This window comes from Bidens hawaiensis, unplaced genomic scaffold (assembly GCF_021521415.1).
Source record: "Bidens hawaiensis isolate Kalapana, Puna unplaced genomic scaffold, B.hawaiensis_p1.1 tig00033690_1, whole genome shotgun sequence".
Classification (NCBI taxonomy): Eukaryota; Viridiplantae; Streptophyta; class Magnoliopsida; order Asterales; family Asteraceae; genus Bidens; species Bidens hawaiensis.
The window spans coordinates 131,361-145,659 of NW_027495795.1; the positions used below are offsets into that span (position 1 = coordinate 131,361).

The 14,299-nt window shown below is 39.2% G+C and overlaps 1 protein-coding gene across 1 annotated transcript; it reads left to right on the plus strand.

The window, feature by feature from the left end:
* The first annotated feature begins 12,709 nt into the window (after positions 1 to 12,709).
* On the plus strand, positions 12,710 to 13,531 carry LOC143585263 (uncharacterized). Its single transcript, XM_077067082.1, has one exon. It carries the CDS (start codon positions 12,710 to 12,712, stop codon positions 13,529 to 13,531), a length of 822 nt encoding a protein of 273 aa, XP_076923197.1.
* The last annotated feature ends 768 nt before the right edge of the window (positions 13,532 to 14,299 follow it).

The window sequence follows — 14,299 nt, forward strand, 5'->3', positions numbered from 1 at the left end:
TTTTTTCTGAAAGAGAATATGTTTGATAAGACAAAGTTATGGATTAATATGTAATGTTTTATGAATGTTTTAATATTCCGTGAATGTTTTAATTAACTCTGATATTTAGAACTGTGTTTATGAGTAAATCCAACGTCCAAAGTAGGGCACCGGTAACGGGGCCTTAGAAGTTGGTATCAGAGCAAAGTTCGAGAGATTTAACTATCCTACATGCTTAGACTCGAACAGAGAATGGGATTTAAGTAAGAAAAAAAGAAGATGCCAGTTCAAGAATGCCATGTGTCAGTCAATGTAGCATCCCGTTTTCCCGTTTCAGTTAATAAATACAATATGAGTAAGAGTTGGGCTTGTGTTGGGTAAATAGATGTGAGTTATGGACTTGGGTAAAAAAGGGAAGAGAAAAACACCATGGGATTAAGCCTATGACCCATCATATATAAACAATAATTATTACATAGTCCATTCATTTCACATATTCCATATACCACCCAAAACACACACTTAAGCTCTATCTCTAGTTTCTCTCTTTTCTCTAGCCGAACCAAGAAGGAAAACCGATCCCGACCCGAAGTAATGATAGTATGATGTTGTATGGATCTAAACCCGCTAGAATTAGTTGTGAAACGACGAGCCGACACCCTTAAACTGTTGAAGTCATGAGATCTGGTTGGAATCGGGTATAAACCGAACAAAAGATTAGCTTAGGAGTAACCCTAGCTCAGATCTCGATCGAACAGGACGAAAAAAGGTGAAAAACGGTGGAAAACAAGTGAGATATCGCAGTTTTCCGGCGACGACGGCGTACGAGGAATAAGATGTCAGAGAATGTTTCTGACATTCTCTGACCTAACCCTAATTCGTTAGTGGAGGTTTAACGAACTAGCCTTAATTCGTGAATTGATTCATTAATGAAAGAATGATGAAGTAGACCCAATTCGTTAAGGTCCAATTCGTTATGATGATGACCAGTTCGTTAAGGTCCAATTCGTTATCATGATGACCAGTTCGTTAAGGTCCAATTCGTTATGATAACCAGTTCGCTATGAAGTAATGAATGGGTTCATTCATTATGAACTCCATTCGTTAAGGGACTCGGACGAATTGGAAGTTTGAAAGAATGACAGAAGGGTCCCTGAACTTATAATAAAATTGATAAATTATAAAGAAGCCCTATAGCTTTTTAAGTTAGTGAATTAAATAATAATTAAAATCCTAATGGAAAAAGTGTTAAGAAAGTTAATGGAAATAAAAGTTTTCCAATCTGACCTGTCAGCTCGACACCAGCCAGGGGCTCTGCCCCTTGGACCTTGCTAGGGGCTGCCGCCCCTAGAACCCAGCTGCCAGGGGCGCCCGTTCGTTGAGGGTTATAAGTAGACTAGAAACGCGATATGGGTAGTGATAGTTAATTGATACGTCTAACTATTATACAGTTAGTCGCGCTCAATTCAAGAAAGCAATAACTATTAATGGTGAACGTAACCGAGTTCAGGTTAGTTTCTAGCCCCATTCCTTGTTATGTTTTCGGGGCTATGTGCATACTCGATATGGTAGTTAATACACTTACCTTAAATGGTAAGTGTATGCCATGTATGATTTGTATGTTATTTATGTATATCTAAATGTGAATGGAAGCTTGTCGGTGCGTGAACGATCTTCGGATATTTCATGCAATTTCAGGTAATGTTTTGATGATATGATTGTATATGTGATGGATGAATGATGTATGTACGTATGAAACTTACAATTATATATATGGAAAGGTATGGCATGATAGTAGGAAAGAAAGGGAGACTGGACCCTAATAATATTCGAGGATGGAGGGTGTCGGACCCTAATAATATCGGAGGATGTAGGGTACCGGACCCAAATAATATCTGAGGAAGAAGGGAGACCGGACCCTAATAATATCCGAGGATGGAGGGTAGCAGACCCTAAAATATCAGAGGTATGTAGGGCGAATGCTCTTTATAATGTAAGATTAGTTATGAATGTATACGAAATAATGATGAACAGGTTAAGTATGTAATGCGTACCTTCGGGCATGTATATGCGTACGTAAAGTAAATGGTTTGATTAACTAGAACTCACTCAGCGTAGCTGACTTTTAGTATGCATGCAGGTTAACAGATTGAGACAGCTGGTTTGAGCAGGACACATGGCAAGATCGAAGAGGTTGGCATCTGAAGATTTGTCATGATGTTTTGATATTATCATTTATGTTATGTTTTAGAAGACAAGTTGAGAATATTTGTAATCAATGGTTTACTATTATTATTATTATTCCGCCAAAGTTTTAATTAACTCTGATATTTAGAACTGTGTTTATAAGTAAATCCAACGTCCAATGTAGGGCACCGGTAACGGGGCCTTACACTCAAGCAAGCTTAGTAAAGGTAAGGTGTATGGTTAGATAATAAATGTTAATGTTAGCTTAGTTGCTAAATAAAGGATATGTGAATGTTAGGGATAGGATTAATTTATTGTCTTGATTGATTGATTGTTTGAAAGTAGAACCAACACAAATAGACTCATAAGGGGAAATGTATATGACACGGAAAGTAACGTGATCAGCTAATCACAGCTGGCCACTGTTATTAACTGTTAGCCTTACTATCCTTGTACTATATAGGTCCTTGAGTGATGAAGTTTGTGTTTTCCTTTTTTTAGAATACGATGGTTGGAGCTAGAGAAGTAGTGAGAGCAGGAGGTCGCACTGGACTTCGTGGCAGGCCTCGCCTTGTCTGACAACCTTCGGTAGAGACAGCCTCCAACACAAGAGATGAAGGAAGCGCAACCAGACGAAACCCAAGCAACAATGTAGGGGTTCAACTGGATCCCGCAATACAAGCAGCTATTGTTCAAGCTGTAGCCACTGCTGTGAAGAACTTGACTCCTGAAGGGTCTGTTAGAAGCCGCGAAATAATTGCTGAAAGGGCGGGTGGAGATGGTAAGAAAGATGATGAAAGAGAGAGGGAGGCCTCGAGTGTGGTTAAGTCTGTGAAGGTTGATGATAAGAGGAGGGGCCGGGGTGTGTGCAACTACAAGTCATTTAAAGGTTGCAACCCGCCGAAGCTGACTGATCTGGGAGACGCAATCGCTACTCTCCAATGGATAACCACTATGGACAAGGTTATCTGCATTAGCGAGTGCCGTCCCAACCAAGCTGTCGGTTACGCCACCCAAGCGTTTGGTGATGAAGCAATGTATTGGTGGGAATCGATTGAGCAGAGAAAAAGTCAAGAGGAGATTAAGGTAATGAAGTGGGAGGATCTGAAGGAGTTGGTTATAAGAGATTATGTGCTGACGCCGAAGTTGAGAAGGTGGAGATGAAATTCCTGAACTTGAATGATGGGACGATGACACATCGTGAGTATACCACAGAGTTCAACCGGATGTCTAGGTTGGTACCCGATATGGTTAACACCGAGGCTAAGAGGATCAAGTGTTATGTGAGGGGATTGCCACAGAAGGTCCGCACATTAGTCAGTGCGAATAAACCTCCTACTTTTGACTCTGTTGTCGAACTCTCAGAGATGGTTTATGAAGACCTGGCCGTGGACGATGTGGTGGTGGGAGAAGAGAAGAAAGATAAGAAGTGGGTAAATCATGTCAAACGACCCGGAACTCAGTTATAGAACTCCAAGGATAAGAAGCAGAAAGTGTGGGAGAAGACATCATGCAAGACGTGTGGTAAAATGCACGGTGGTGAATGCAAGTGGGGTAAGGGATCATATGTTTGTTATAAATGTGGAAAGGCGCATGGAGGAGAGTGTAGAGTAGGGTCAAACGCCTGTTATAAGTGCGGTAAGGTGGGGCACTATGCTCATGAGTGCAGTGAGAAACCGGCATGATTTCGGTGTTGTAAAATGGGCCACATGGCCAGAGAGTGTACCGAAGCTGGAGGAAGCGGAAAGAAGGATACTGAACCATCAGGACCAAAGACCAGAGCCTACATGTTGACCCAAGAGCAAGCCAAGCAGATTCCGGATGTCGTGACAGGTACGTTTCTAGTAAACAGTATTTCCGCTTCGGTATTATGTGATTCAGGTGCGAACAAACTTTTCGTAGCCACCTCATTTAGTAAATTAGTTAAAATGAAATGTTGTCGAGTGTCTGAAACTTTTATAGTAGAAACCGCTAGTGACACTTCGGTTAAAATAATGAAAATGGTTAAGGACTGTAAGATAGAGTTAGAGGGACATGAGTTCCCTGTTACCTTGTATGTTATGACCTTCGGAGGGTTCGATGTGGTTTTGGGAATGGATTGGTTGTCTGAGTATGAAGCTCAGATAGTGTGTAAGAGTAGGATGATAAGGTTAAAGTCCTTGGATGGAAGTGTGGTGACAGTTTATAGTAATACGGAAAGTTCTAGGCTTAATGTCATTTCGATGATAAAAGCCGAGGGTTTGTTAAGGTGAGGGTGCGGTGCTTAACTGGCGTATGTTGTCAAAGCTATGGCCGAGACAACAGAAATGAAAGATGTTTCTATAGTGTGCGACTACCCAGAAGTATTCCCTGAGGATCTTCCGGGGTTGCCTCCGGAGCGAGAGATAGAATTCCAGAAAGATTTAGTACAAGGAGCCCAACACGTCGTGAAAGCGCCTTATCGTCTAGCGAAATCCGATATGAAGGAATTGATGTCACAGCTACATGAACTCCTCCACAAGGGTTTTATAAGGCTGAGTGTTTCTCCGTGGGGCGCACCTGTGTTGTTTGTGAAGAAGAAGGATGGAAGTATGAGAATGTGCATAGACTATCGCGAGTTGAACAAGCTTATAGTAAAGAATAGATACCCTTTTCCAAGGATTGATGATCTATTTGACCAACTGCAAGGTTCAAGTTGGTTCTCATGGATAGATCTCAGCAATCATCAGCTGAAAGTAAAAGAGTTAGGCATCCCTAAAACAGCGTTCCGGGCGCGATATGGACACTACGAATTCCGTGATGTCATTTGGTCTAACGAATGCTCTCGCAGCATTTATGGACATGATGAATAGGGTGTGTCGGCCGATGTTGGATAAGTCAGTAATCGTCTTTATTGATGATATATTGATTTCTTCAAAGAGCGAGTCTGATCATGTTGAGCATCTGAGAGAGGTGTTGGAGACTCTGAAGAAAGAAAAGTTGTACGCTAAGTTTTCGAAATGCGCATTCTTGTTACGAGAAGTGCAATTTCTAGGTCACGTGATTAATCCTGAAAGGATTACCGTGGACCCAGCTAAGATAAAGGCGATAACGAATAGGAAGACTCCACAGAATCCGACTGATATACGAAGCTTCTTAGGGTTAGCTGTCAATTATAGGAGATTCATCGAAGGTTTCTCCTAGATAGTCGCACCGTTGACCGGTATGACCCGAAAGTCAGTAGTATTCAGTTGGGGAAAGTTGCAAGAGGAAGCTTTTGAGGAATTAAAGAAGAGACTCATGCAAGATCCAATCCTTGCTTTACCCGATGGTGACGAGGATTTGGTTGTTTGTACTGATGCTTCGCATCTTGGGTTAGGTTGCGTGTTGATGCAATGAGGAAAAGTAATAGCTTACGCGTCTAGACAGTTGAAAGTACATAAGAGTACTTATCCGACGCACGTTTTAGAGCTAGCAGCAATAGTGCATGCTCTCAAGATATGGAGGCATTATATGTATGGTACTAAATGTACCATTTACACAGATCATAAGAGTTTAAAGTACTTCTTAGAGCAGAAGGAATTGAACATGAGACAGAGAAGATGGTTGGAGTTGATTAAGGATTATGACGGCGACATTAAATACTATCCTGGTAAAGCTAATGTGGTCGCCGACACGCTAAGTTGTAAGAACGAGGAACTCATTGCAACAGTGAAGTCATACCAGGGGATTATGAACTCAAACCTATTTGAAGAAATCACCAAGGTGCAGTCAGAGGTGCTGGTAAATGAAAGGCTAATAAAGAAAGAAAGGATTTTCGGTCAGCAAGATTAGTTGATAGAAAACACGCATGGTGTGAAGACTAGGTTTGACCGTATGTGGATTCCACGTCATGGAGATCTTAGAGGTCGAATCATAGATGAAGCTCATAAGTCAAGATACTCAATTCATCCAGGAACTACAAAGATGTACCAAGATTTGAAGAGAGATTACTGGTGTCCAGGAATGAAAAATGATGTGGTGGATTATGTTTGTAAGTGCGTAACTTGTTTACAAGTCAAATCCGAACAACAGAAGCCTTATGGAAAAATGAAACCGCTTGATACCTGAATGGAAATGGGAACACATCACCATGGATTTCATAACTAAGCTACCTCGTACAGTACACATCATGATACCATCTGGGTGATTGTGCACTGTTTGACCAAGAGTGCTCACTTTCTGCCTATACGAGAGGCTATCTCTTCAGAAGCGTTAGCAAGCTTGTTCATAAAAGAGGTTGTGGCTAAGCATGGAGTCCGTTATCAGTCGTATCTGATAGTGATACTCGGTTTACTTCGAGGTTTTGGAAGAATTTGCATGAAGCTATGGGAAGGAGATTGAACATCAGTACGGCGTATCATCCTCATATAGATGGACAGTCTGAAAGGACGACCCAAACCCTTGAATATATGCTACGTGCTTGTGTTTTAGATTTTTGTGGAAGTTGGAATGATCATCTGCATCTGGCAGAGTTCTCCTATAACAACAGTTACCATTCAAGTATTGATATGCCATCGTTTGAAATTCTTTATGGTAGACGATGTAGAACCCCGGTTTGTTGGGGGGAGATTGGTCAGAAAGAAATGGGAAGTTTAGAAGTGGTTCAAGAAACATCTTCAAAGTTCGATTAGATTAAGGCTAGAATGAAAGCTGCTCAGGACAGACAGAAGTCGTATGCTGATAAGCGGAGATGACCGATTAAGTTTAACGTTGGTGACAATGTGATGCTCAACGTCTAGCCTTGGAAAGGAATCATTCATTTTAGGAAAAGGGGAAAGTTGAGTCCGAGGTACATTGGACTATTTAAGATTATGGATCGTGTGGGTGAAGTAGCTTATAACTTGGATCTACCCGATGAGTTAGAAGGAATTCATTCAACCTTCCAAGTTTCTCACCTAAGAAAATGTCTAGCTGGTGACACGTCTCACGTGCCATTGATGGACATCGAGGTTGATGAAAGATTGAGCTACATTGAGCAACCAATAGAGATTGTTGATCGCAGGGAGAAACAACTTCGTCATAAGGTTATACCTTTGGTGAAGGTGATATGGAAACATCACAAGGGATCAGATGCCACTTGGGAAGCTGGGGATGAGATGCGCAAGTTCTACCCTAATCTGTTTAAGTAATAGTTAGGTTTTGGGGACGAAACCTCTTTAAGGAGGGAAGACTTGTAACATCCTAAAATTTTAATAATAAAATAAATGAAGTTATGTTTAGTTATTGTGTGTTAATATTTAATTAAGATTAAATAAAAGAAAGAAGTATGGACTTGGATAATTAAGATGGAATAAAAGGATGGGATGGGCCTTAGGTCCATTGGCTTAAGAGAGTATAAATACTCCCTTAAACCTCCCTAAAACCCTAGATCCTCATTTCCATCTTTCCATAATCTCTACACACTCAAAACATACACACTCCTACACTATTTACGGCCGAGAGAGAGCGAGAGATTCAAGAGTAAAACGAACGTTGATTCTTGATAGATCTTCAATATAAAAGACATATACAAGATTTGAGGTTCATAACCAAGCTAACCGATACCTAACGAGCACGTAAAGGTATGTTCTTAATCTTAAAGCTTATGTTTTAAGGAACAGTTGGCCTTGAAACTTGAGCATAGAGTAGATCGGGTATAAACGAACCTTAAAGTAGCAAACTTGATGTTAAAATGAACTTAACGAACCTATGGTTATGAACGGCTCGTTTAAAGAAACCCTAGATCTAGTTTTGAACGTTTTATCACAAAGGTTCAAGCTTTATGGTTAACAGGGTCAAGTTTTGGCCGAAAACGGTTAGGGAAACAATTATAAGTCCATACCGAGCTTTGGCAAGATGTTAGGGTTAAAACGGGTAGAGATAGCGTTAATAAAGGACCGAACCATGACTTAATATGTAACTAAAGTTCAGCTCAGTCAATTACAATGGTATTCGCAAACATGGGGTTGATTACAATGGTATTCGCATACAGGGGGTCAATTACAATGGTATTCGCATACACGGGGTCGATTACAATGGTATTCGCATACACGGGGTCGATTACAATGGACTTCGCATACATTGAACTCACTGACTTTTATGAATAGATTACTTTTATAGCATTCGATTACTTTTAAGGTACTCTATTACTTTTATGTTACTCGATCACTTGAATGGAACTCGATTACAAGCTATGGTCGATTACTTTTGGTCTATCGATCACAACTGAAAGACTCAAATACAATCAGAGTTCGCTTACAATATGATTCGATTACATCTATGTAATCGATTACAAAAGAAACTCGATTACACCGCTATGTCCCTTACAATGTATGAGTTCTATCACAATGAACTCAACCACGTTGGTTGCAAGTTTTGTTTGATCACCTATAGTTCGATTACATTGAGCCGCCACTCGATTACAAAGATAAGTAGATTACAAAAGTGATTCGATTACAATGGGGCTACCCATATGAGTCATTCGATTACACTCCTAACTCGATTACATTGTAATCGATATCATTAGAGACTCGATCACAATGCCTTGTTCGCATACTACTCGCGTACAAGCACATAGTCGCTTACGGGGTTGTTCAGTTATGTGGAGCTCGCTCACAACACTATAGATCGATTACATTGTTATCGATCTTGTTAAGAAACCGAGTGTCATATATATATATACACATACATATTTATATATACATATACATATATACATATATATATATATGTGTGTGTGTGTATGTATATATGTATATGTACTCATGATAGCATGCACAATGAGAGAAGAAAAAAGAAATATAAAAGTAAATGGGAACCCTAGTACACTAGGGTTTAGAATAAAATATTCTAAGTATAAAGTAATCTAATACCATACCATTAGATTAGACCAGACTTAGCCAACTTTGGCTTAAATACAAATAGGACAAGTATTGATACGTGTAACTTATATACAGTTACCAGAGCTCAATTAAAGAAGGGAATAACGATTAACGGAGAAAGAAACAGGATCCAAGTGAGTTTCTAGCCTCATTTCCTTGTTATGTTTTCGGGGTTGTGTGCATACTCAATGTAAATATTAATACACTTACCTTAAATGGTAAGTGTATGTCTTAATAATGAATGTGATAGTTATGTTTGAATTATGAATGTATGCTTGACAGTACATGAACGACCTTCGGGTATTGCACGTATTGTTAAGAAAAGTATAGTGTAGTATGTATGATATGAGTATGTATGACTATGATATGTATGATATTATCTATGATATGTTGAATGTGATAATGGAGATGATGATGAAAGGCAAGGTAAGGTTAAATGGTTGCATACCCTATTAATTTATGCGAAGGATAAAGGGTTGCATACCTTAATAATATATGCAATGGTTAAAGGGTTGCATACCCTAATAATGTATGCGAAGGATAAAGGGTTGCATACCCTAATAATATATGCAAAGGTTATAGGGCGAATTGTTCTTTAAAACGTAAGGTACGAATATGAAAGAAAGAAAGTATGAAGGTAAGTAAGTATATTATAAACGAAAGTATGAAAGTATGAAGTATATATGAAAGTATGTAGTTATGAATGTGTTGTATGATTATATGATTAACTAGAAGTCACTCAGCGTAACTGACTTTTAGTATGCACACAGGTGGGTAGAATGAGACAGTTGGCATGAGCGGGGGACACGTGGCAGAAGAATAAGAGTATGGCATCTGAAGACTCAAGACGTTTTATAAATAATACTTTTGATTTGAAAGACAATATTTTTGATAAGACAAAGTTATGGATTAATATGTAATGTTTTATGAATGTTTTAATAGTCCGCGAATGTTTTAATTAACTCCGATAATTAGAACTGTGTTTTTGAGTAAATTCAACGTCCAAAGTAGGGCACCGGTAACGGGGCCTTACTAATATATCGTAATAATTATTAATATTAAATATTAGCTTTATAAGTTACGAATTTTCACGTTGATTTAAATAAAATAATTAATTTTAAAGAAGAAAATTTTCAATTTATGTTTGTTTTGCAATGAAGATTAATAAAAGTTAAGGCCGATCATTATAGATGATTGATTTGTTTTTAAGACAATCTGTTTAACGCATGGTAAGTTATGTGGTTCATTATCTAAAGTTGAAAGCAAAAAACAAAGAGAAATTTCTAATTTTTATATGGAGTTTAAAATTATAAATAAAAATACAAATATTGTGTACAAAAACTATTTAGAGTTTTACGAATTTTCAACAACAACTTTTTTATTTCTATATTATGTAATGTGTAATTTATTCTACTATATATTATACATTTTGAACATATTTTTGATATTTTACACTGTGTTATTAATTAAATAATTTTATTTATTTTAACTCGTATTCTACACGAGTACCTAATCTAGTTTCCAATATAAAAATTAACAACTATTTATATTAAAACAAAATATAGAATTAACAAGCTTACGGCTTACCTGTTCGATTTTCAAAAAATCTTTATTGAATGAATATTTGAACTTTAATTTAGTTAAAAAAAAACTACTATACAATAGACTACTTCTTTCGTTAGCAATCTTTTCCATAAATCAGTTTATTTAACTTATTAAGCATATGATAAAAAAAAAACTTGAACTGATACAGGGTATTAGTTTAATATTTGAGAACGGATTCATGAATAACATCTAGTAGTTCCAAGAATGAATTCTTTGATTTGCTTCGAAAAATTTTCAGCCAAAAATCCCAACCGATATATACCAACTAAATTTTATCAAATCAAAACTAAAAATTTTGATTTGTTGAATTATTGAATAATACAAAATTGTGTTTAAATAACAATATTGTTCAGATTATAATAAGCAAGCCCGTCCCATGGTATATTATACAGTGTAGTTTCTTGTCCCAGTTGGTAACCTATGCTTTCTTCTTCAACTATCCCCTCCACCCATGTTCGATCCTCCTTGGTTACAATTATCTAGTTGTAGTAGTTTTTTAATACTACTTTTTATTCACCTTGTTTTAGGCTTTTTTCCCCAAGAATATGTATACCTTGTTTTAAGTTTTTCTTTCCCGAGAATATGTATACCTTGAATTTGCATTAGACACAAATCACATTCATTTCTTAAAATATTGAAATAAAAGTTTTTAATTTTATAATTCATCTACAAATTAAGTGTATGTTATATACGAACATGAAAATAGCTTAGTAAATTCTTAAAATAAAAATTATATAATATGCATCTCTTCATGACTCATTATGGGGGCCAAGTTTACCTTTGCTTTAGGCCACCAAAATGGTTGGGCCGACCCTGACAATAAGGATGGTTTTGGGAGATTTAAGAGAAGGGCAAATTAAGCTCTAACACAACCTAAAATTGTATTAGTTATAATATGGTTTATGTTTTAGAGAATAAATAGCAATGATAATACAAGACTGACTTACCTAATGATGATATGATCCAACTCCAAAAGCAACTCGTGCTAACTATTAGTCAATATTTATAGTTACAATTTATTGTGGAATATATTTTGTATAGTGTTTATCTCTTTAGGAGATTGTGATAGGATTCTATTTTCATTATTTTATACATCTCTGTTTAAACTCTGATGGTGGAAATCAATACGGAGGGAATTTACGATTCTTAACAAACTATTATGGTATCAGAGCAGGCCTGACGGGGTGCAAGTCGTGTGCCATTCCCGTCGATAACGCAGCCAAACTAAGTGCAATGGATGGTGATCTTTTACTAGAAGGCTCGGATTACAGGGCTCTGGCGGGTGCTTTACAATATCTCACTTTTACCAGGCCCGATATTACTTATGTCGTTCAACAGGTGTGTCTCTTCATGTGAGCATCCTCCTCCTCTGTCTCCGATTCTAAGGATACGGCTTTACATCCCGCATACTCGGTGACCAACATAAACTCCAAGATCTGTACCCTCGACAGCACGCTCTCTATGGAATACTTAGATCGGGTTCTTGAGCTTCAAACTACCGCTCGGGATGTTTGGCTCAAGTTGGAAAATATTTTTGTCAACAACAAAAGTGCACGAGCAGGAACATTAAATAAACAATTTTCCAACCTCACCCTTAACTCGTGCTCATCTCTTGCTGACTACTACAAGAAGCTTAAGGAAATTGCAAGTCAGTTAGGCGATGTTGGCCAACCGGTTCTCGAACCACGTCTTGTTACACAGTTGGTTCGAGGTTAGCCACCGGAATACGCGGTGTCGGGTGCTCTAATCCATCAACTTGCACCAACGTGGGATAATGCATGAACCATGCTTCGTCATGAGGAGATGAGGATCAAAAACCAAACCCACGTGGGTAACTCTTCCACCGTGTTGGCGGCAACTACCGAATCACCGGATGCGCGGCGGCAATCTTTTTCAACTCAAAACCGGGGTGGTCGTGGTGGCCGTGGACATCAAGGCAGAGGTGGTCGCGGTCCCGATATTACTTTTACGATACCGCAACCAAGTATTTCTCTATTCCCTTGACCTAGCAGCCTCCAACTCTCCCTCACCATCCCTTTTCCGACGATCGACAATACCCACCACCACAATCCCGCATCATGACTGATCCCAAGACCGATGCCGCATCCTCCTCCTCTGTCTCCAATTCTAAGGCGACGGCTTTACATACCGCATACTCGGTGACCAACATAAACTCCAAGATCCGTACCCTCGACGGATCTACACTTACCTACTCACAATGGACCAAACTTTTCACCCTTCATGCTATTGCTTATAAGGTCCTCGACCATATCGATGGAACTGAACCCCCTGCCGACGATAATCCAGATCAAGGTTCTTGGAAGGAAATTGATGCGTTGGTTCTCCAATGGATTTACAGCACGCTCTCTAAGGAATACTTAGATCGGGTTCTTGAGCTTCAAACCACCGCTCGGGATGTTTGGCTCAAGTTGGAAAATATTTTTCTCAACAACAAAAGTGCACGAGCAAGAACATTAAATCAAAAACTTTCCAACCTCACCCTTAACTCATGCTCATCTCTTGCCGACTACTGCCAGAAGCTTAAGGAAATCGCAAGTCAGTTAGGCAATGTTGGCCAACCGGTTCTCGAACCACGACTTGTTACACAGTTGGTTCAAGGTTTGCCACCGGAATACGCGGTGTCGGGTGCTCTAATCCATCAACTTGCACCAACTTGGGATAATGCATGCACCATGCTTCATCATGAGGAGATGAGGATCAAAAACCAAACCCACGTGGGTAACTCTTCCACCGTGTTGGCGGCAACTAAGGAATCACCGGACGCCCGGGGGAAATCTTTTTCAACTCAAAACTGGGGTGGCCGTGGATATCAAGGCAGAGATGGTCGTCGTGGCCGTGGTCAGCGTGGTCGGGGTGGCCGTAAATTTTCAACAATATAGGTTACAAAATTGGCAACCAAATTGGAGTGTACCTCCTTCTCTATATCCAGCTCAACCCAACTCCCTATACCCAACCCAAAATCAACAAGGCAGATACAATGCGTCTCAAATACCATATCACAATACTTACCCGCCACACCCCAAGGCCCATTACACTAATTTTCATCCAACATATAATCCCGTGCCCACTGCTCCGGCCCAAATACCACAATCTGGACCACCTCCTTTTGCTAGGTACTCTGATTACTCACTCTTGGACTAGGCTCAAACTATGCAACAAGTTAATTTGAACCAACAAGATCTTTGGCACATGGACTCCGGAGCATCCACCCATCTCACATCGGACCCAGGTAAAATTTCCACTTACTCGTCATCTTTTCCTGTTAAATCTATTATTGTTGGTAACGGAAACGCAATACCAATACAAGGATCGGGCCACACAACCTACATCGTCCCCAACCGGACCTATCATTTAAACAATATCCTTTATGCCCCACACATTATTAAAAATTTACTTTCTGTCCGTAAATTTAATATTGATAACCAAACTTCCATTGAATTTGATCCTTATGGTTTTACTATGAAGGATTACAAGACTGGGGCTCACCTCTCCCGCCACGATAGCTCGGGGGACCTTTACCCGTTTACTCAACCGGCGAATCCATCAGCCTTTGTTGCCACCACCACGGAACAATGGCTTCGCCGGCTCGGTCATCCCGGCGACACTATCTTAAATTTATTGCGTTCTCGTTTTTCTATTTATTGTAA